The sequence below is a fragment of the Nyctereutes procyonoides genome, unplaced genomic scaffold (assembly GCF_905146905.1).
Source record: "Nyctereutes procyonoides isolate TBG_1078 unplaced genomic scaffold, NYPRO_anot_genome, whole genome shotgun sequence".
Taxonomy (NCBI): Eukaryota; Metazoa; Chordata; class Mammalia; order Carnivora; family Canidae; genus Nyctereutes; species Nyctereutes procyonoides.
The window spans coordinates 69,203,924-69,227,271 of NW_026575146.1; the positions used below are offsets into that span (position 1 = coordinate 69,203,924).

Consider the following 23,348-nt stretch of genomic DNA (forward strand, 5'->3'; position numbering starts at 1 on the left):
TGCTTCTCCCTCTGCCTGTGTCTCTGCCTCTCTCTCTCTCTGTGTCTCTCATGAATAAATAAATAAAATCTTAAAGAAAAGTGTTGGTTTGTTTGTCTTGTTCTTGTGATCACCGTATAGCAGCAATAGTTGACTTTCACCTACTTTCTTTCTTCTTTCTTTTAGGGCCAAACAAGAGAATGGTGGTTTTGTGTGTGGTTAATGATAAGAGATTCTCTTCCCTTTGAGGTGTATACAAGGACACACCCTCCCTAACTGCTTCTCCAGGCCCCAATGTGACCTTAGGAGAGAATGTGGCCCTCCTTTGTCAAGCATCTCAATACTACCACATCTTTAATCTGTCTAAAGATGGAAGAAATGCCTCTACCCAGGAATTTTTACTTCAGAACCATAAGACCTACCTTATCTCCCCCATGACTCTTGCCCATGGGGGTACCTATAAATGCTGTGGTTCTTCTAAAATCTCCTCCTACAGATGGTCCCTACCTAGCAACCCTGTTAAGCTTTTGGTCACAAGTGAGGAAAGATGCCGACTGTTACCTTTCTGCTCTCTGCTCAAGGATGTCCTGCGTGATGTGTGATGTGAGGAATCTGTTCCATGTTGTCTGATATGTAGGCTGTCTGGCATATAAGAGGACCCCTGCTACAATCACTCCATTCAATTTAGAGACCCTGAAGTTTAGTATATTGATTAGGACAATTTGGCATGCATATAAGAATATTTTCCTTGGGAAGAGATGTCTTTAACCATGTACACAGAAGTGCTCTGTGGCGATTCTTGAGAAGCAGAGTGAGAGGTGGGTGCACCATGCAATGTGTGGGTATGTCATCATCCTTCATACCCTTCCTAGTCCTCTCCTTAGGTGGTGCCTTCTGCAGATGGGTAGGTGACTGAGTGTCATCAGTAGCTGATAGTGACAGGGATGCCTGGGTAGCTCAGTGGTTGAGTGTCTGCCTTTGACTCAGGGTGTGATCCCGGGGTCTGGGATGGAGTTCCACATTGGGCTCCTTGCGGTGAGCCTGATTCTCCCTCTGCCTATGTCTCTGTGTCTCTCATGAATAAAAAAATGAAATCTTTTTTAAAAAAGTAGCTGATAGCGACAGAAAAAGTAAAAGGAGTGGCCATACTAGTTTCTTCATTCAAGGCTATTTTCATGAGCTCTCTATCAGCCACAAAATTTTGTGGGTGATTCTGATACCATAGTGCTGTCTCTCATTAGTCACCAAGACAACAGAGAAAGCAGAAAGTTTACAGAACAATGTACAAGATGGCTTTATGGTCAAGATCCTACAGAGTTATGTAGGCAGGGGCAGTTTGGCTATCCTGGTGGATGGGGGTGGAGTTCTGTAAGCCATAACTTTCCTAGTTGGCTGAGAGTTTTCATGGTTTCAAGGGAGGGAACCATGTCCAATCAGGGGAGCAGAGGCGATGGAAGCACAGGTATGAGATGGGCCTGCCTGGTGCATTCTGGGAACTACAGGTTAATTATGGTGTGTGTGTGGGGAGATGCATGGCTTAGGAATGGAGGCAGGGACCTGAGGAGAAAATGGCAGGGATAGAGTTGAAAAGGGTAGTGGTGCCTGGAGAAGTTTGTGCATGACCAGCCTGAAGGCAGGGGTGCTGGGTGGAATAAAGATAACCTGATTTAGTTGTTCAGTATCTGCTGATGGCTGTCAACTTATCACTCCAGTAAAAAATGCTCCTATGGATATCATATCCATAGATTATTGGATATCTACTCAGACACCTAATAAGCATCTCAGCAGGGATCTTAATGGACAAATCTTAAAACCTCCTCCTTATACTGATCCTCCCATCTCAGTAGGTGCCATCCATTCTCTCCAATGATCACATCACTGAGAGTGATATTTGATGCTCCTCTTCTGCTCCCAATGCCCACATATTCCATCACCAAATCTCAAATCTCATCATTTCTATTCTCAAAAACTCAAGTCCATTTCCTTCTTTCTTCCACCACCACCACACTGTTAGGACACAACCACACCCTGCAGCCCTTTCCACTTGGTCCCTTAAGTCCATACGTCACACAGAAAATCCAGTATTTTTGTCAGCCCCTTTGTGGTTCATTTTTGCATTTAAACTTAAATCTAGACACTGCTCTATAGTTTTGGATTTTTGCTGATCTCTCCTGACCTTTCCACCTCTATCAGGAGCTACTCTTCCCTTCATGCACCATTTGTCTTTTCTGCATCTGGGTCACCTCTTTCTTACCTCTGAGTTTGGTTATGTTGAAGTGCAATTCTCCTTGCACTTCAGAGATCTGGGTGTTTCTTATCTTCAGGGCTCATCCTCCAAAGAAATATTTTCTTTTTTTTTCTTTTTAAAAATTTTTTATTGGAGTTCAATTTGCCAACATATAGCATATCACCCAGTGCTCATCCCGTCAAGTGCCCCTCCTCAGTGCCCATCACCCAGTCACCCCAGCCCCCTGCCCACCTCCCTTTCCATTACCCCTTGTTAGTTTCCCAGAGTTAGGAGTCTCTTATATTCTGTCACCCTCTCTGGTATTTCCTACTCATTTTCTCTCCTTTCCCCTTTATTACCTTTCACTATTTTTTATATTCCCCAAATGAATGAGACCATATAATGTTTGTCCTTTTCCAATTGACTTAAAGAAATCTTTTCTTATAATGCAGTGTAAATGGTCTCATCCTAGAATTTATCTCTATGTGTAAAAATACTTCTATGCATTGGTTCACAGGCATAGATTTTGTTGTTGGGTATGTTTACTATGGTTTCCCAAATGTCCAAAAACTTGCCTCATATAGGGAAGGCACTCAATAAATGTTTATTGAATGGATAAATTAATCCAACAAGAACTCAATAACAGATCTTCACTGTTTATTAATTCCTAGATCCACTTGCCCCTGAAAATGGATACCTTCCCATTGTGATTGGGGTCTTGGCCATTGTTGTCTTAATTCTCCTCTTCCTCCTCTGCTGATGTTGTCATTGGGTCAGACATGGTATGTCTTAAAGATGGGAGGGTTAACCAGGGAGGGCTTTGGTGGGTCCCCTACCAACACTGATTGCTGGCTTTCCACAGGAAACATTGACAATGAGACCAAGAACCAGGTGAAGTGTAAGAGGGAGGAGAATTTGGACTCTCCCTCATAGAAAATTTTATATCTTATTTCTCAGACCTGCCTTAATACTTTTATGTTCTTTTACTCAGCTACACCCCAGTTATGGACTTCCGGGAAGAAATCAATGTAAAGGGGAGTGAGAATGAGGGGCAGCTAGATTGGGGGAAAGAATATGTTCAGGGAAGATAGAAGACATCCTGGAGGGAGCAGAAAAGTGTTGGGGTGGGGGGAACCACCCTACTGGATGTGGTGTCATTGCCTTACATATTTCAGTCAGCCATCCCTGAAATACTGATTACAGGATTGGATAATTTTCAGGGTCTCTCTGGAGGCTTAACCCCGCATTTCTCCTTGCAGGTGATGTCTTGGAGGACATCCAACTTGAGGACAGACAGATGGACATACATGTGAGTCTCTCCTCAGCTACCCCTTCTCCTGCTCTAATCACCTTCCACAGATTCTCTTTTTTACTTTGTATTTCTGTGCTGACAGGACCCTATAGAGGAAGACACTCAAGAGGTGACCTATGTTCAGGTACACCAGAAGACCCTCACGAGGAGTGTGGATACATTTTTCTCCTGAACTAATGAGGACTTCTCTGGCCAGCCCTGTGTGTATGCTACCCTCACCTTGTCCTGAGTCCAGAGCCAGGACTGCTCATATAGACTCCAGTATTCAAGTGAGCCTTAACAAAGGTGCAGCTCAATGGGGTGTCCTACTATGTCCCTCAACACAAGCTATCAGCTTGTAGCTCCCCAAAGACTCAAGACTAGAGTCAACTTGTCAACTGTAAAGAAATTCCAGGACCGATCAAATATCTCTCAACAGATTGCTGGTTCCTTGTACAGTTACCCATTCACTTGTATATTCAACAAATATTTACAGAAGTTAACACTTTCCTTGGATCTGTGCTGGGGATATACATAGTAGTGAGATAGGCTTCTAGTTTCAAGGACTCCTGAAACTACTGGTCTACTGAGCAAGGCAAGCCGTGATCTGGCCCTTAGAAAGCAAAGGGGTTACTCACCCATCGGAAAGGATGAATACCTATCATTTGCTTCGACATGGGTGGAACTGGAGGGTATTATTCTGAGTGAAGTAAGTCAATTGGAGAAGGACAATCATTATATGGTTTCACTCATACGGGGAATATAAAAAATAGTGAAAGGGATTACAGGGGAAAGGAGGGAAAATGAGTGGGAAAAATTAGAGAGGGTGACAAAACATGAGAGACTCCTAACTGGGAAATGAACAAGGAGTAGTAGAAGGGGAGGCAGGTAGGGGGATGGGGTGACTGGGTGACGGGGACTGAGGAGGGCACTCGACGGGATGAGCATTGGGTGTCATACTATATGTTGGCAAATCGAACTTCAATTAAAAATATATTTAAAAAAAAAGAAAGCAAAGTGGAGTGACCCACAGGAGCAGGTGTAAAGATGCTTTGGGTCACTGAGCAGACATAATGTCTAGGCATGTTTAAAGAGCACTCATTGGTACCAAATACAAAGGAAAGTCATAAAGTGAAAGTCAATTTGGGCAGGGAGAAAGTTCTCAATGGCATTTTGGCCCAATGTTCTAGGTGTTGCTGAGAGCCAAAGCCTTCAAAGTACTGAAAATGAATAAAGAAGCTTCTTTGTGAGAGAACCAAATTGCAAAACAAAACAAATTGGCCACAGGAAGGGTTACTCCAGAGGAGGGGAGTGGTGTAGAGAGTGTGTGGAGAGAGATATATGGTTTCCCCTGGTTTTGATGAGTTTCCTCTTTTCAATTATGCAATTAAAATAAATAGAACATAATTAAAAAAAGATATGGATGAGAAGAGAGACCCCGAGGTTGGTATTAACAGTAACTTTTTCAATAAATTTTGACAAAAGAATAGAGTAGAAAGCTAATGGCAGGTATAGTGAGAATTGGAGAGGTGGTTTGGAGTGAGGGGTAAAAGTAGTAGAGGAGAATTCAGTATGTCTGTTGGTGAATAGAAATAACTGAGGGGAGGAAATAATATGGAAGACAGTAGGGAGTGAGAGATGGCTAACCTTTGGTGGAACAGTCTATCAGGTAAGAGTATAGACTCTGGAGTAGATGAGCTAACCTGAGTTCAAATTCTCCTTCTGCAACCACTGGCTGCATGACCATGTACACATTTAAAAGTGATTCTCTAGGGCAGCCTGGGTGGCTCAGCGGTTTAGCACCACCTTCAGCCCAGGGTGTGATCCTGGAGACCCGGGATTGAGTCCCATGGGCTCCCTGCATAGAGCCTGCTTCTCCCTCTGCCTGCGTCTCTCTCTCTCTCTCTCTCTCTCTCTCTCTGTCTTTCATGAATAAATAAATAAAATCTTAAAAAAATGATTCTCTAAGTCAGAAAGACGTTAGTATTTTACAGAGAGAAAACTCCAAGCTCAGGAAAGCATGTGATGAGATGCTCAACCTCACGAGAAATTAGAGAAAAGAAGATGACAACAATGATGTGATATTACTCCATACCCACCTGCTGTGGGCTGAACTGTGTCCCCTCCAAATTCATACACTGAGGTCTAACCACCATTACCTCATAGTGGGACTTTCTTTGGAAATAGGGTCACTGCAGAAGTAGTTAGTTAAGAGAAGGTAAGGTCATACTGGAATAGGATAGACTCCGAATCCAATATAACTTGTGTCCTAATAAAAAAAAGAGAAATTTGGGCAGAGACATGCACACAGGGAGAATGCCACATGAACCTGGAGGCAGAGACTGGAGTTGATGCATCTACAAGCCAACAAGCACCAAAGCTTGCCAGCAGCCACTGGAAGCAAGAACGGAGGCATGGATTAGGTTCTATCTCTTGGTTCTCAGAAGGAGCCATCCCTACAGACACTTTCATCTCAGAACTATGAGACAATACATTTCTGTTGTGTAAGTGGCTCAGTTAGTGATACTTTGGCAGTTCTGGAAAACTAACATGTTATCAGACTGCCAAAGATTAGGAAGTTGGGCAACTGCAGGTTTTGGGTGTATGGGGAGGTATGGGGACCCTCTTGAACTGCTGTGGGAGAAGGAACCAGTACAGAGAATCTGGATGGCCATTTGGCAGTGAGTAAATTGAAGATGCACCTAACTCAAGATTTGACAATTTCCTGTTGGATACATATTTTAAAGATATTCTCACATATGTCCAGAGGGGTGCATGAGGAATGATATTTATCTCAGCATTGTTTGCAGCAGAGATATTTAGACATAATGTGGCTGTCCATCATTGGGACAGTGAGAGGACCAATGTGTTGAAGCAAGTACCTGTTCTGCAGACTTATGAATGGTCTGAAAACGCTGAGTGTGCAATGGAAAGACAACGACTTCCACAGCATTACACAACTTACTACACAATACAATTTAAAAGATACAAAATAAAGCTTTGCAGGGATGAATAAATTCACTTGGACTATTTCAGAGCTGCTCCTTGGAGATGGAGAATCAAAATGAGAACCATAGGGAAGAGATGAATTACAGAAGAGAGTGATTACCTAGATGCATGTGTGCCTGTGCTAAACCAAAGGAAATCGATTATTCAGCTCCCAGAACCCAAGCTCTAACTAGAAAAATACATTTTCTTTCTTTTTTAAAGATTTTATTTATTTCTTCATGACACACACACACACACACACACACACACACACACACACATACACAGAGGCAGAGACACAGGCAGAGGGAGAAGCAGGCTCCATTCAGGGAGCCTGACATGGGACTCTATACCGGGTCTCCAGGATCACGCCCTGGGCTGAAGGCGGCGCTAAACCACTGAGCCACCCGGGCTACCCCCAAAATACATTTTCTTCTAAGTTCATGTTTCCCTGTTTGAATGGGACTAAAGGTCCACCTGTTTCTCAGTCTTGTGTGAGGGTCAACGAAGTAGTGACTGAAAAGTGAGTAGGTTTACAGAGATATTTGTGTACCCAAGTTTATCTTGTCCTCAGAGTCCTTCAGTGATCTAACCCAGTGGTTCTCAACTGGCCATGGTTTTGTCTCCCAGGGGACATCTGAAGATGTCCAGAGACTCGTTGGTCATCACAACTGGAGGGGGAGTTGTGCTAGTGATTTCTAGTGGATGGAGGCCAGAGATACTGCTGAGCCTTGCAGAAGCACAAGACAGCCCACCCCAACTCCAACAGGACCTGGTTCCAAATGTCAACACTGTCAATGTTGGGATACCCTGATCTGACCCCTATAATCTCTTCAGTCTCGGCTTTATGCTCCTTGATTCTAGCCACATTAATCACTTCCCACTTACTTGAAAATGCCAGGCTCTTTGCCTCATCAAGGCTTTGGGGCAATGCTGAATGTATTGTTCTTCATTCATGAATATTTCTCATCACCAGGTATAATCTCAAATGTCACCCCTCCAAAGGAAAGCTCCATGAAACTGTTCCTGTTAATGAGATCCATCAGATAATATTCCTACTCCATGCCTGAAGATGCAGACATGGTGTGGCTCTAGGCTGGTGACCGAAGATAAATGAGCTTCTGTGAGCTTGTGTGCAAGTCACTCTACTGAGGGCATGGCTCCAGCTTGATGATCCTCACTTAGGAAAAGCCAGGCAGATCCAGGAAGGGAGGAGAGGGCTCTGCATCCTCATCACATCCGGTGTCTCTGCTCCAGCCCCTGCAGTTTCCCTCCTGGGTTACAGAGCTTTGGATGGACTGAAGAACCATGGCCCCATCCCTGCCTGCCCTTCTGTGTCTTGGTGAGTACTGAGGATTGATCTGGGAAATGCTGAGGGACAAGCAGTAGGCTATGAGACTAAGAATGTTAAAAAAATTGCATCAGAAATGAATTTCAGGGCAATTGGTGACCTCTGAGGGCCCCTTCATTTCTTGGTTGGGAAAACTGGGACCTGGGAGGTGGTGTTTGTCTGTTATTCTGTTCTATTCCCTTCTTGGTTAGGTCAGGAAATAAACAGGTCTTCCAGTTTTGGCTACAACTTTGTCTCTATACACTGTGTTTTTAAAAATTATTTATTTATTCATTTAATTTTTAAAAAAGATGTTATTTATTTATTCACGAGACACACAGAGAGAGGCAGAGAAATAGGCAGAGGGAGAAGCAGGCTCCATGCAGGGAGCCTATGTGGGACTTAATCCCGGGACTATGGGATTGCACCCTGAGTCAAAGGCAGGTGCTCAACCGCTGAGCCACCCATGCATCCCTATTTAAATTTTTTTTATGTGGACTTGGTGACATCAGGAGTAGATTATAGATTTGTCAGCAAACCTGATGGCCCTGGAGAAAATAATCCTGCCATTTGCAACAACATGAATGTTCCCTGAGGGCATTATGCTAAGTGAAATTAGCCAGACATGGAAAGAAAATGCTGCATGATCTCACTTATATGTGGAATCTAAAAAAGTCAAACTCACTAAGGCAGAGAGTAGACTGGTGGTTGCCAGGGGCTAGGGGAGGGGAAAAACAGGGAGATAGGTGGACAGAGTACAAGCTTCTAGTTATAAGATGAATAAACTCTGGGGATCTAATGCACAGCACAGTGACTATAGGCAATAATACTACAGAATATACTTGAAATTTACTGAGAGAGTAGATCTTAAGCATTTTCATCAAACCAAACCAAACCAAACCAAACCAATCTATGCAAGGTGGAAGATGGGTTAATTAGGTTGATTGTGGTGATCATTTGACAGTGTGTACATCTATCAAATCATCATGTCAGATACCCTAGATAGACAGTTTTTCTTTGCCACTTATACTTCCATAAGGCTGGAGTAAGAGTCTCTCAGAATGAGATTGGTGGTAGGATTATGTGTTTTTTTATTGCCTGCTCCTGCAGGTCTTGTGCACAGTTTCCTTATTCAGAAGAGCCTTATTGCTAAAAGGACAGAAGCTCCAAGGCCAAGCAGGAAGGAACAGCTGTATTATGTGGATAAGAAAACAAACCACGAGCACAAACCGCCTGTCAGTCAGTCATTAACACACACTCATGTGGCACTTACTGTGGGCTAGATACTGACAAGGTAGGCCCTCTCAATACCCCCATTTTACAGAGGAGAAGGCTGAGGCTCAGAGGCAGTTTAGGAACTTGTTTAGGTCACACATCTAGGGATCAAATAAACTAAGTTTATTTGAGTTTAGTGCCAAGTTCACATTGTTGGTAACTAAAATATGTGGCTGGTGTCTGAGTCTACCTCTTCCCAGCTGTAGAATGGTGGACAGGATACTGTCTCGTCTCCATGGCCCGATTATGAAATGGGACTAATCATGGTCCCTAACCAGTAGTACTGTGGTGATTCAGAGTCCATATAGAAGTGCTCAGAAGGGTGCTGGGAGTATTTCTGGTCCTGTTAGAAGTTTGGAGTAGAAACCCACAAAAGGACCAAGGTGGGGTTGTGTTGGGCAGCGGACAAAGATGTGGGTAGAGCTTGGGTACAGGGAGCAGAACCTGGTGTGGACAGAGGCTCAGAGGGGGCTGGAGACAAGTGTGTCACCCCCGGGGCTCTGAAGTCAGGGACAATCCAGATTCGGACAATTCCTGGCTGTGTGAGCTAAAAGAAACTGCTTAGCCTCTCTGCCCAGTTTCCTTACGTTTATCATGGAAACAATAACTGCCTCTCCTTCCAGCAGGTGTGCACACATGAGCGTGCATATGCATACCAGGTAAAGTACAGCATGCTCAGTGAAATTTAATTTCAGATAAACAACAAATAATTTTTAAAGTCTAAGTATATACCATTATATTTCATGGGTCATACTATACAAAAAAATTCATTGTTTATCGGAAATTCATATTTAAATGGGAGTCCTATGTTTTTATTTGCTAAATCTGGCAATCCTAGCAAGGCTAAAATGGGGAATGCTACCAACACAACAAAAAAGTTGAACAAAAAAAAGTTCAGCTTGAAAGAAGAAAAGCGTTGGTCAATGTAGAGAAGGTAGAAGGCAAAATGCGGCAAAGTTACCTGCAAGGCAGAAAATGGAATCTATAGATTATCTGGTTTGATAGGTGTGCAAAAGTACATGGGGAGACTATTTAGAACTGTGGAAAGAATTAGACACAGGGTCGAGGAAAAACTATGCAGAGGCACTAAACTGGACAAATATTGCTTCTAGGGAAAATAATTAGGAAAAATATACAGGTGCAATACTACACTCCTGAGGTGTGAATAATGTTTGCACAATCATAATAATTGCAGGATATTGATTTAAACAAAAATTAAAACAATGGGAAATTCATGATTAACACAGCCAGTGATCTCTAGACATGATACAATGCAAGAGAGCCTATCTGGACTTACTGCACAGCATGGTGATTATAGCCAAGAGCACCCTGTTGCTGAACATTCTAAATGTTCTCACCACAAAAAAGAAATGGTAATTATGTGACAGAAGGATGGAAGTATTACTTAATGTTGTGGTGGTAATCATTTTATGATATATAAGTGTATTAAATCAACACCTACACCTTAAATTTACACAATGTTGTGTATCGTATATCAATTATATCTTGATAAAGCTGAGAAAAAAAATAAAGACCACATCCTGCACACAGCCCCCTTTCCAGAGAGGAGATAATTCCCTTTACAGTTGTCAACCAGTGTGTGCATGGGGAGGAGGGGCAAGGAATTCGTGACTGGCTTTTTAAAAATTGTAATAAAATAACAAACTCAACATAAACTTTATCATTAATGACATTTAGTACATTCACAATGCATACAACCATCACTTCTCTCATTCTAAGGCACTGTCACCAGTCTAAAAGGAAATCATGCCCATGAAAATCACTCCTCAATGCCCCTGCCACCCACCCCCCAGCTTCTGGCAACCACTAATCTCTCCATGTCTGAGCAGATTTACCTAGTGAGCATGTTTCAGATAAATGGAATCATACAATATGTGGCCTTCTGTGGCTGGCTTCTTCTGGCACTCAAATTATGTGAGTGTGTGTCCTTAAGCAAATGAGGACAGAAGAAAGTGACTGCCTGAAGATGTGGCATTACCTGCTCTGCGTGCAGAAGTGTGGCCTCCAGGAGATGCTAGCAGGTGGTGCTTTTCTTCTCTGCTCAGGGCTGTGTCTGGGGCAGGTGGTGCAAGCACAGCTTGGTGAGTCCTTCCCTTGGAATCCTCTGGATCTGGGTGCCTGCACAACGGCCAGGAGGGTGGGAGGAGGGGAGCACCCAGGAGGAGGTGTCTGTTTGGAAATTCTGCTTCCCTTCCAGGTACCCTGCCCAAGCCCTCCCTCCAGGCTCTGCCTAGCTCCCTAGCACCCCTGAAGACGCAGGTGACCATCCACTGCCAGGGGCCTCCAGACGTGGACTTGTACCGCCTGGAGAAGCTGAGGTCCCGGAAGTACCAGGATCGGCCTGTCCTTTTCATCAAGACCATGGAGGAAAGTTTCGCTGGGTGTTACCGCTGCTCCTATCAGAACGGGACCCTCTGGTCTCCCCCCAGCAACCGGCTGGAGCTGGTGGCCACTGGTACCTGGAGGGGCATGGGAGGGAGCCACCTGTGGCCTCGGGGCTCCAGGAGGGTGAAGAGGGGGATGATGATGACAGCGAACCCCGAGTCCCGGGAGGCTGGGGTTAGGGTGGGGAGCTATGTTTAGGGGAGGTGGCAAAATCCACAGTGATTCACATAAGGAATATGTCAATGCAATACCTTTCCAAAACAATCAAAATCAATGCGAAAACATCCACACTGAACAAAGCATCATACTTTTTTTAAAAGAAGATTTTATTTATTTATTTGAGAGCGAGAAGAGAGGGAGAAGCAGACTCCCCTCTGAGCAGGAAGCTGGAACCCGAGCTGATTCAAGACCCCAGGATCATGACCTGAACTGAAAGCAGTTGCTTAACCAACTGAGCCACCCAGGTCCCGCAAAACATTTTAAGTAAAGACAGAACCTGGCAGTGTCCTTTCTTTCTTTTTTTTTTTTAAGAATTTTTAAAAAAAAACCTTTATTTATTTATGATAGTCACACACACACACACACACACAGAGAGAGAGAGAGAGAGAGAGAGAGAGAGAGAGAGAGAGAGAAACAGAGGCAGAGACACAGGCAGAGGGAGAAGCAGGCTCCATGCACCGGGAGCCCGACGTGGGATTTGATCCTGGGTCTCTAGGATCGCGCCCTGGGCCAAAGGCAGGTGCTAAACTGCCGCGCCACCAAGGGATCCCTGGCAGTGTCCTTTCAAGCCATACTTAAGCCTTATGCAAAAGGCAACATGTATACCCTCTATCTACGTTCTAATGCATTATTTTTTATTTTTATTTTTTTGGTGGAATAAAGTGTTCTCAGCTTATGCTTTTATTTCTAATGCATTTTTATTTATTTTATTTTATTGTTTTAAAGGATTTTGTTTATTTATTCCTGAGAAATACAGAGAGAAGCAGAGACATAGAGGGAGAAGTAGACAGGGGCTCACAGAGAGCCCAATGTGGGGCTTTATCCCTGGACTGGGATCACGCCCTGAGCCAAAGACAGATGCCCAACTGCTGAGCCACCCAGGTGTCCCTCTAAAGCATTTTAAAATGGTTATTTTCCGAACAGATTTTGAAAATATCATTGATGAATTTGTTTCCCTAAAGTTAGGAGAATTAAAAGGATAATAAATTCTTTAAAAAGTATTTTTTTGTATAAATAAAATACTTAAACTTAAAATAATTTGTGAGTTTTAATAGCCTACTTTAAAGTTTTTCAATTTTTTCAACTGTTAATAGCCTGGAAAATTTTTTTAGTACACAAAAACTTTATTTGATAGTACATCCATTGTCAAATGTGAAGTCCAGGCTCAAACTGCACTGGCCTCCACGTGATTATGTACACAGCTCACACTACTTACAGCAATGTGCAATAAGTAACTCAGAGTCACAAGTCCTGAATTTGAATCAATAGTGTGGAAAAAATTAACCATAAAAATACATAAAAGTGTTTTGAGCCTTCTGCATCTCTGCTAGGCACAGTTGGAGTCTCTTTTTGTTTAAAATCTTGATGTTTTGAGGCACCTGGGTGGCTCAGTTGGTTAAGCTTCTGCCTTCAGTTCAGGTCATGATCCTAGGGTCCTGGGATAGGGTCCTGGGTTTGAACCCAGTTGAGGGGGGCTCCCTGCTCAGTGGGGAGTCTGCTTCTCTCTCTTCTGCCACCCCAACTCATACTCTCACTTGCTCTCAAATAAATAAAATCTTTAAAAACTTCATATTTTGTTCACTATGAATTATTTGCATTAATTTTGGTTTAAAAATTGCATTAAAATATTAAGCTATTTTGTTACTACCATCATAGTTTGGGAGCTCCCTATGCATTAGGCAACTCTGTTATTTGCTTCATTCAGTAAAGAACACTGAGGCACACAGATAGAGGGGTAGGTTTATCTCCAGGATCACACAGCCCCTAAGCGATTTGAGCCTGGGAACTGTGATATGATCTTGGTCATGCTCCCTTTAACCCTTTTGTGAGTTGGTAGCAGGGTGAGTGGGTTCTCTAGAATGGATATACCTGAAGAGTTTCCTAGCTCTTAGGAGGTGGGGGGAATCTTCCTACCCCCATGGTCAACACACTTGCCATGGTCTTTAACACCAGAGCTCTCTTTTCACCCAGGAGTTTATGCTAAGCCCTCACTCTCAGCCCAGCCCAGCCTGGCTGTGTCCCAAGGAGGGGATGTCACTCTACGATGTCAGAGTCAATACAGTTTTGACCAATTCGCTCTGTACAAGGAGGGGGACACTGAGCCCCACAAGCGATCTGCAGAACAGTACTGGGCCAATTTCCCCATCACCGCAGTGACTGTTGCCCACAGTGGGATCTACCGATGCTATAGCTTTTCCAGCAAGTTCCCGTACCTGTGGTCAGCCCCCAGCGACCCCCTGGAGCTTGTGGTAACAGGTGAGGGAGATGCAGTCCAAGCCTTTCTTCTTCAGCTCTTGCATACTCTGGTGGAAGTTCCAGGGGAGGGTCCAACAGGTGTGAAGGGGGTGGGAGGCGAGGAGAAGCCTGAGGCTTTGGAGGGTGTATTTATTCATTTCTTAGTGCTGCTGTCACAAATCACCACAAATGCACTGGTTTAAAAAACCATAAATGTATTATTATCTTACATTTCTGGAGGTCAGGTGACAAATGGGTCTCACTGGGACAAAACAAAGGTGTCAGCTGGGTTATGTTCTTTCTAGAGGCTCCAGGGGAGAATCTGTCCGGTGCCTTTTTCAGTTTTTAGAGGTGCCTGCATCCCTTGGCTCCCATGGTCCCTTCCTTTATCATGAAAGCCAGCAGTGTGGCATCTTGGTCTCTGTCTCAGACTCTTATGCTGCCCTGCCTCATGCTTCCACATTTAAGGACCCTGTGATCACACTGGGGCCACCTGGATAATTCTGGATACTTTTTTCCACCTCCACATCCTTAAGCACAACTGCAAAGTCCCATTTACCATGTAAGATGCCATATTCACAGGCCTGCAGATTAGGACATGAGCATATTTGGGAGGCTCTTATTCTGTCTACTATAGAGTATATACTCTAGAAAAACTAATTCTTTTAAAAATATTTAATTATTTATTCATGAGAAACACAGAGAGAGGCAGAAACACAGGCAGAAGGAGAAGCAGGCTCCATGCAGGGAGCCCGATGTGGGACTCGATCCCAGCACTCCGGGATCACACCCTGGGCCGAAGGCAGATGCTCAACCACTGAGCCACTCAGGTGTTCTTAGAAAAAATAATTCTTAATACCAGGGATAATGTTTTGTGTCTTGTCTAGGTTTTCAAACAAACAAAAAGCAGCAAAAAATTTATGGAAATTACTTTAAAAATGCCATAATAGGAAGGAAATTTGACTCTTTTTATACCACCAACATACATTCAATCTTTCTTATTTGTAGTAGTCTAAGTACAAAGTATCTCTACAACAAAGCTTGCTGCTAAATCCTTTATATCAACTGATGTAATTTAAAAATCATTGTTGATGTTTTCTTTTAACTGTTTTTTACTGTTATGTGCCTTCACAAGTACTGAAGCAACTGAATTAAAGATTGTTTTATTTTATTTTGATTGATTATTTTTTAGTTTTCTTCCCCAATTTCTTTTTTTTAATATATTTTTGTTGGAGTTCGATTTGCCAACATATAGTATAACACCCAGTGCTCATCCCAAGTGCCCCCCTCAGTGTATTTTATTTTTTAAAAAAATATTTATTTATTTATAAGAGAGAGAACAGGGAAGGGCAGAGGGAGAGGAAGGGAGAAACTTTAGCAGACTCTGTGCTGAGCATGGAACCTCATGTGGAGCCTGATATGATCATGACCTGAGCTGAAACTAAGAGTTGGATGCTCAACCCACTGCATCACACTGGGGCTGCAAAGTTTATTTATTTACTTTTTATAATCTCTACACCCATTGTGGGGCTTGAACTCATGACCCTGAGATCAAGAGTTGCATGCTCTTCTGACTGAGCCACCCAGGTACCCCCACAACCGAATTATTTAAAATGCCTTAACAGAGGCACCAGGTTAAGCATCGGACTATTGGTTTTGGCTCAGGTCATGATCTCAGGGTCATGAGATGGAGCCCTGCGTGGGGCTCTATGCTCAGCATGGAGGCTGCTCAGGCTTCTTTCCCTCTTCCTCTCCCTCCCACTTTTCCCTACCCTCTGCTCACACGTGCTCTCTAAAGTAAATAAATAAAATATTTAAAAAACCGAAATGCTTCAATATACAAAAAACTAACAACTCTAACCACTAGCAAATGGAAAATTTTTATCCTTTTGGTCTTCAGTGGATTAATACAGTACAGGGTAAAATGAAAATGTACTTGTATTCAGACTTTTTTCATTGAAATCTAGTGAGGTCATTATTCACTAGAAATTGCCTTCCATTTTTTGTTTTTATTTTTTATTTTTGTTAAGATTTTATTTATTTGTTCATGAGAGACATAGAGAGAGGGCAGAGACATAGGCAAAGGGAGAAGCAGATTCCCTGTGGGGTACCTGATGCGAGACTTGATCCCAGGACCCCAGGATCACGACCTGAGCCAAAGGCAGATGCTCAACCACTGAGACACCCAGATGCCCCATCCATTCTTTGTTTTCAAAGCAACTTTTATTCAGGTATAAAGGTTTCTATACCTACAAGGTTACCCACTTTAAGTGTTCATGGTTTTTAGTGAGTTCAAAGAATTGTGCAACCATCACCACAACTCAGCCCACTTCCATCACCTCCGAAGGTCTAGTGCCTGTTTGCAGCCATTTTCCATTTAACCACAAACTACCTTCTATTTCTATAAACTTGCCTCTTTGGGGGGAATGCCTGGGTGGCTTGGTAATTGAGCATCTGCCTTTGGCTCAGGGGATGGTCCCAGGATTTGGGATCGAGTCCTGCACTGGGCTCCCTGCAGGGAGCCTGCTTCTCTCTCTGCCTGTGTCTCTGCCTCTCTCTCTGTCTCTTATGAATAAACAAATAAATCTTAAAAAAAAATTGCCTCTTTGGGGGAATTTCACATATATGGAGTCTTTTGTGACCAGCTTCTTTCACTTAGCTAATGTTTTTGAGGTTTGTTCAAATGGTAGTGGTATCAATCTTTCATTCTTTTTTTTATTTTTTTATTTATTTATTTTTTTTTATAAATTAATTTTTATTGGTGTTCAATTTACCAACATACAGAATAACACCCAGTGCTCATCCCGTCAAGTGTCCCCCTCCGTGCCCGTCACCCATTCACCCCCAACCCCCGCCCTCCTCCCCTTCCACCACCCCTAGTTCATTTCCCAGAGTTAGAAGTCTTTATGTTCTGTGTCCCTTTCTGATATCTCCCACACATTTCTTCTCCCTTCCCTTATCTTTCATTCTTAAAGCATACGTCTTTCAAAAGAGGACAGCACAGTTCATAGAGAAAATGTAGTGCATATACACAATGGAATTTTATGCAGCCCTAAAAGGAAGGCAATCCTGTTGTGTCCTACAGTATGTATGAACCTGTAGGACATTACAATATATAAAATAAGCTGGTCACAAAAGGACATCTACTGTCTGATTCCACTCATATGAGGCATTTGAAAGCAGTCAAAATTATAGAGGCAGAGAGTAGAGAGGGGGTTGCTAATGGCTGGGGAAGGGGAGAAGGGAAATTAGCTTTTAATAGGAATTTCAGTTTTGCAGATGAAAAAGTTGTGAGATTTCTTGCACAACAATGTGAATGTACTTTGTACTACTGAACTGTACGCTTAAATGTTTGAGATGGTACATTTAACGTACACTTAAAAATAACACGAAAATTAAAAAAAGACACATTTTTCTGCTATAATACTCAGGGGCATTTTCTCATAAACCTTGGTGTCTTTGCCTACCTCATGCTTCCTACATCTTTGAAACCTGTCCCCAATCTGACAACTTCTCTCCATGGCTCTACCATCCATCACCTAGAACTGGGTTACTCCATACTGGTCTCTCTGTATCCACACTTGCCCTTTTTTTAAAAATTGGAGTTCAATTTGCCAACATATAGCATATCACCCAGTGCTCATCCCGCCAAGTGCCCCCCTCAGTGCCCGTTACCTAGTCACCCCAATCCCCCACCCCCACCCACCTCCCTTTCCACTACCCCTTGTTCGTTTCCCAGTTAGGAGTCTCTCATGTTCTGTCATCCTCACTGATATTTTCTTCTTTTTTAAATTTTTTATTTATTTATGATATATATATATATATATATATATATATATATATATAGAGAGAGAGAGAGAGAGAGAGAGAGAGGGAGAAGCAGGCTCCATGCACCGGGAGCCCAACGTGGGAATCGATCCCGGGTCTCCAGGATCACGCCCTGGGCCAAAGGCAGGCGCCAAACCGCTGCGCCACCCAGGGATCCCAATATTTTCTTTTAAAAAATTTTTTATTGGAGTTCAATTTGCCAACATATAGCATAACACCCAGTGCTCATCTCGCCAAGTGCCCCCCTCAGTGCCCATCACCCAGTCACTCCCACCCCCCGCCCACCTCCCCTTCCATTACTCCTTGTTCATTTCCCAGAGTTAGGTGTCTCTCATGTTTTGTCACCCTCACTGATATTTTCACTCATTTTCTATCCTTTCCACTTTATTCCCTTTCGTTATTTTTTATATTCCCCAAATGAACGAGACCATATAATGATTGTCCTTTTCCGATTGACTTATTTCACTCAGCATAATACCCTACAGTTCCATCCACGTTGAAGCAAATGGTGGGTATTTGTCATTTCTAATGGCTGAGGAATATTCCATTGTATACATATAACCACATCTTCTTTATCCATTCATCTTTTGATGGACACCGAGGCTCCTTCCACAGTTTGGCTATTGGGGACATTGCTGCTATAAACATTGGGGTGCAGGTGTCCCGGCATTTCACTGCATCAGTTAATTTTTTAAAGGACAATCATCATATGGTTTCACTCATATGTGGAAAATAAGGAATAGTGAAAGGGATTATAAGGGAAAGGAGGGTAACTGAGTGGGAAGAATTAGAGAGGTAGACAAACCATTAGAGATTCCTAATTCTGGGAAACAAACAAAGAGTTGCAGAAGGGGAGGCCTTCTGCAGAAGGGGTTGCAGAAGGGGTGGGGGGATGGGGTAACTGGGTGACAGGCACTAAGGAGGGCACTTGATGGGGTGAGCACTTGGTGTTATATTGTATGTTGGCAAATTGAATTTAAATAAAAAGAAAATTAATTGAGATATAATTGACACATGGCATTGTATAAATTTAAGATGTAGCCCATGTTGATTTGATACATTTATATATTGCAACACAATTACCATTATTGCATTAGCTAACACCTCCACCACATCACATTAATTGCCATTGCTTTTTTGTGGTGAGAACACTAAATATCTGGTCTTTTAGCAACTTTCGAGTCTGTAATATAGTTTTGTGCATTAATCTTCAGGACTCAATTATCTACTGGTTGGAAGTTTATAAGACTTGATACCTTTGCCCCCCTTTAGAATGTTTGCAAAACTACGGCAAGAGAAATCCTTTTATAAAAGGTTAAAATCAGGGCACCTGGGTGGCTCAGAGGTTGAGTCTGCCTTTGGTTCAGTTCATGATCCCCCAGTCCCAGGATTGAGTCCTATATCGGGCTCCCCATGGAGAGCCTGCTTCTCCCTCTGCCTATGTCTCTGCCTCTCTCTCTGTGTCTCTTATGAATAAATAAATAAAATCTTAAAAAAGAAAGGGTTAAAATCAGATAATTTCATACCCTTGCTCAAAGCCCATAGCACTCCCTCCTCACTCCTCATCAAACCCCTCCTTCACCCATCATCACTTGACCCGATGCTCCACCCTCACCCAGTCTGCCTCAGATACGTCAGTATCTTGCTTTCCCTCCTTTTTGAGTTGAAGACTAATTGACATACAATGTTGTATTAGTTTCAGGTGTACAGCATAGTGATTATATATATATATATTATATATATATATATATCAAAGATTTTATCTTTATTTGAGAGACACAGAGAGGAAGCAAGAGAGAGCACAAGCAGGGTGAGGGGCAGAGGGAGAGCAGACACCCCACTGAGCAGCGAGCATGATGCAGGACCGGATCCCAGGACACCGGGATCATGACCTGAGCTGAGGGTGGATGCCCAAGTGACTGAGCCACCCAGGCACCCTGTTTTGATATTTATATACATTTATGAAATGGTTACCACAATAAGCTCAATTACCATCTGTGACCATACAAAGTGGTTCCGATATTATTGACTGCACCCCATCTTGCTTTTCCTTGAATATGGAGTCTCACTAGGTCCTCAGAGACCTTGCATTTGCTGGGATGCTTTCTCCAGATCTTATGGCTCAATCCATTGCTTCCTTCAGGTCTTCAATCAAAGGTCACATTCTTGTGTCTCTGATGCTCTCTGCCACCTTGTTTGCCTAATTTTTCTCCAAAGCACCTAAGGGCTATGCATACATTGTACTGATTTATGGTGTTTATCATCTGTCTGCCCCCTGCACCCTGGAATGTAAGTTCCAGAAGGACAGACATTTGTGTTTTCTTTTCTTTTTTTTTTAAATAAATTAATTTTTATTGGTGTTCAATTTACCAACATACAGAATAACACCCAGTGCTCATCCCGTCAAGTGTCCCCCTCCGTGCCCGTACCCATTCACCCCCACCCCCCGCCCTCCTCCCCTTCCACCACCCCTAGTTCATTTCCCAGAGTTAGAAGTCTTTATGTTCTGTCTCCCTTTCTGATATCTCCCACACATTTCTTCTCCCTTCCCTTATATTCCCCTTCACTATTATTCATATTCCCCAAATGAATGAGAACATACCCTGTTTGTCCTTCTCCGATTGACTTACTTCACTCAGCATAATACCCTCCAGTTCCATCCACGTTGAAGCAAATGGTGGGTATTTGTCGTTTCTAATGGCTGAGTAATATTCCATTGTATACATAAACCACATCTTCTTTATCCATTCATCTTTCGATGGGCACCGAGGCTCCTTCCACAGTTTGGCTATTGTGGACATGGCTGCTAGAAACATCGGGGTGCAGGTGTCCCGGCGTTTCATTGCATCTGAATCTTTGGGGTAAATCCCTAACAGTGCAATTGCTGGGTCATAGGGCAGGTCTATTTTTAATTCTTTGAGGAACCTCCACACAGTTTTCCAGAGTGGCTGCACCAGTTCACATTTCCACCAACAGTGCAAGAGGGTTCCCTTTTCTCCGCATCCTCTCCAACATTTGTTGTTTCCTGCCTTGTTAATTTTCCCCATTCTCACTGGTGTGAGGTGGTATCTCATTGTGGTTTTGATTTGTATTTCCCTGATGGCAAGTGATGCAGAGCATTTTCTCATGTGCATGTTGGCCATGTCTATGTCTTCCTCTGTGAGATTTCTCTTCATGTCTTTTGCCCATTTCATGATTGGATTGTTTGTTTCTTTGCTGTTGAGTTTAAGAAGTTCTTTATAGATCTTGGAAACTAGTTTTCTTTTCTGCTGTATTCCTCAAACCAACAATAATTCCTCACATATAGTAGGAGCTTAACATATAGTCACCTGTTTTAAGTGTACAAGTCACTTTTTAGTACATTTACAGAGTTGCGTGGTCCCCACCACAATCCGCTTATGGAACATTTCTACCACCCTATAATATACTTCATTGTCCATATACAGCCACTACCTCCCACTCCCTCCAGCCCAAGAAAACCACTAATTCTCCTGCTGTATAGATTTGTCTTTTTTTTTTTTTGGTCCCTGCTCACTTATTGCTTCTTTCACTGAATATATTTAAAAAGTGCCTATGTTGTGGCTGTGCTTTGCTGCCAACTGCTTGAAACTCTCTCTCTCTCTCTCTTTGTGGTATCTTTTCCTTTATACACACATACACACGTATATACACATAATGGATACATATAGTAATTAGAGCAAACAGTCTTAAGGACATATCCAACACCTATATAGTTGTTGCTCTGATATGCATTACGAATTGGAAGTACATAGTGCTGTTAGAACTGAGACAGGGAGACAATCTGGGGAGACTTCTCTGAGCAGTCAATGTTTGACCTATATCTTAGGGCAGAATAAGAGGTAACCAGTTGGGTGCAGTAGTGGGATGAGTTGCAGGTGTTCAGAACTGTATGAGCAAATGTCCTAGGGTGAAAGGAGGTTGGTAGGGTGGTGGGGGCAGAAAAGGGCTGTGTTTTCTTACACGGGCATCACCCTTTCTCCATGCATGTATCTCCCAGCTTCTGCCTCCTTATCTGCTTTCTAGGATTTAAGAGCCGGTTTTGCTACTAGGGGCAATGTAAGGTGCAGGTCACAGAGATCTAGAAAAGGGCAGAGCTGAGGTTCGAAAAGCAGGGAGGCAGCTACAAAGCCCACCATTATTAATTAGTTCCAGAATGTGCTAGGTGTGCTATTTAACACCCATGACAGTCTAGCGATGTGAGCTTCTTTGGATTCATTTTCTAGGTGAGGAAAGTGGGTCGCAGAAATGCTTTATTATTTGCCCAGGACCCATAGCCCAGAGAGCACAGAATTCTCTTTTTTTCTGATTTCACAGGGACTTCTGTGACCCCCGGTTTGTTATCCAGAGAACCACCTTCCTCTGTGACAGGTAAATTCTGGAGGGTTCATCCTGGTGTCTGGGATATAGACCCATAGACCCTTTTTTTCTTTTCCCCCTTTATCTAGATTTCTCAATTTAATTCACTTGTCTCTTTCACAAATTTGATTTATTTAAAAAATCACTGATTTCTGCCTGTAAATAAGGTGGGTATAATGATATTAGACATTACTATGCTGCCCTACATCCCCATTTCTTTTTTTTAAATTTTTATTTATTTATGATAGTCAATGAGAGAGAGAGAGAGAGAGAGAGAGAGAGAGAGAGAGAGAGAGAGAGACAGAGACACAGGCAGAGGGAGAGGGAGAAGCAGGCTCCATGCACCGGAAGCCCACGTGGGATTCGATCCCGGGTCTCCAGGATCGCGCCCTGGGCCAAAGGCAGGCACCAAACCGCTGCGCCACCCAGGGATCCCCATTTCTATCCAGCCTTAGGGTCATGGTTTATGATGTCTAATGTGGAAAAGAATAATCTGAGTCGCTTATAAGACTGTAGATTCCTGGACTCTATTTTTGAGTCTCTGATTCCATTGGCCAGTGGCTCTAAAAACATTGGAGGGGGGGGGCTGAGGCTCTGGATCCCAATAATTCCTGATTCAGAAGGTCTGCGGTGGGGTCCAGTGATGTTTATTTTTAACAAGTTTCCAGGTGACACTGATACTGCTGATCTGGGGATATCACTTTGAGAAGGACTGCACAAAATTTTGTGTGAGCCATCATTTTCTCCCATCTTCAAGGCATCTCAGTTGATTTCATGTGTTGGATACCAGCCTGTGCCTTAAGAAATTGGGCATTGGTCTGTGGCATCTCTAACACAGGAACAGAAGCCTGTTGAAAAGAGCCAAGTTGGACAAGAATGTGCAGACATGTGTGGCTGAGGGCAGTATGGGGGCTGTCATGCCAAATGAGGCACACTATATGTGTGTATGTGTATGCACGCACCCACATGCATGTGCATGTAATTCTCATTGGAATTTTATTTTATTTATTTATTTTTTGAAGACTTTACCCATTTTATTTTATTTATTTCGTTGTACATTTTTTATTGGAGTTCGATTTGCCAACATATAGCATAACACCCAGTGCTCATCCCATCAAGTGCTCCCCTCAGGGACCCCCTCAGTGCCCATCATGCAGTCACCCCAATCCCCCACCAAATCCCTTTCCACCACC

General features: G+C 43.0%; 1 protein-coding gene across 1 annotated transcript in view; it reads left to right on the plus strand.

Moving 5' to 3' along the window:
• Window positions 1-413: 413 nt before the first annotated feature.
• Window positions 414-23,348, plus strand: part of GP6 (glycoprotein VI platelet) — a 33,652-nt gene continuing 10,717 nt past the window's right edge. Inside the window, exons 1-7 of the mRNA XM_055310209.1 lie at window positions 414-516; window positions 3,069-3,104; window positions 3,466-3,515; window positions 11,045-11,192; window positions 11,309-11,566; window positions 13,687-13,971; window positions 22,114-22,167. Coding sequence (XP_055166184.1) covers window positions 414-516; window positions 3,069-3,104; window positions 3,466-3,515; window positions 11,045-11,192; window positions 11,309-11,566; window positions 13,687-13,971; window positions 22,114-22,167 — 934 coding nt within the window. The remainder of the gene's footprint in view (window positions 517-3,068; window positions 3,105-3,465; window positions 3,516-11,044; window positions 11,193-11,308; window positions 11,567-13,686; window positions 13,972-22,113; window positions 22,168-23,348) is intronic.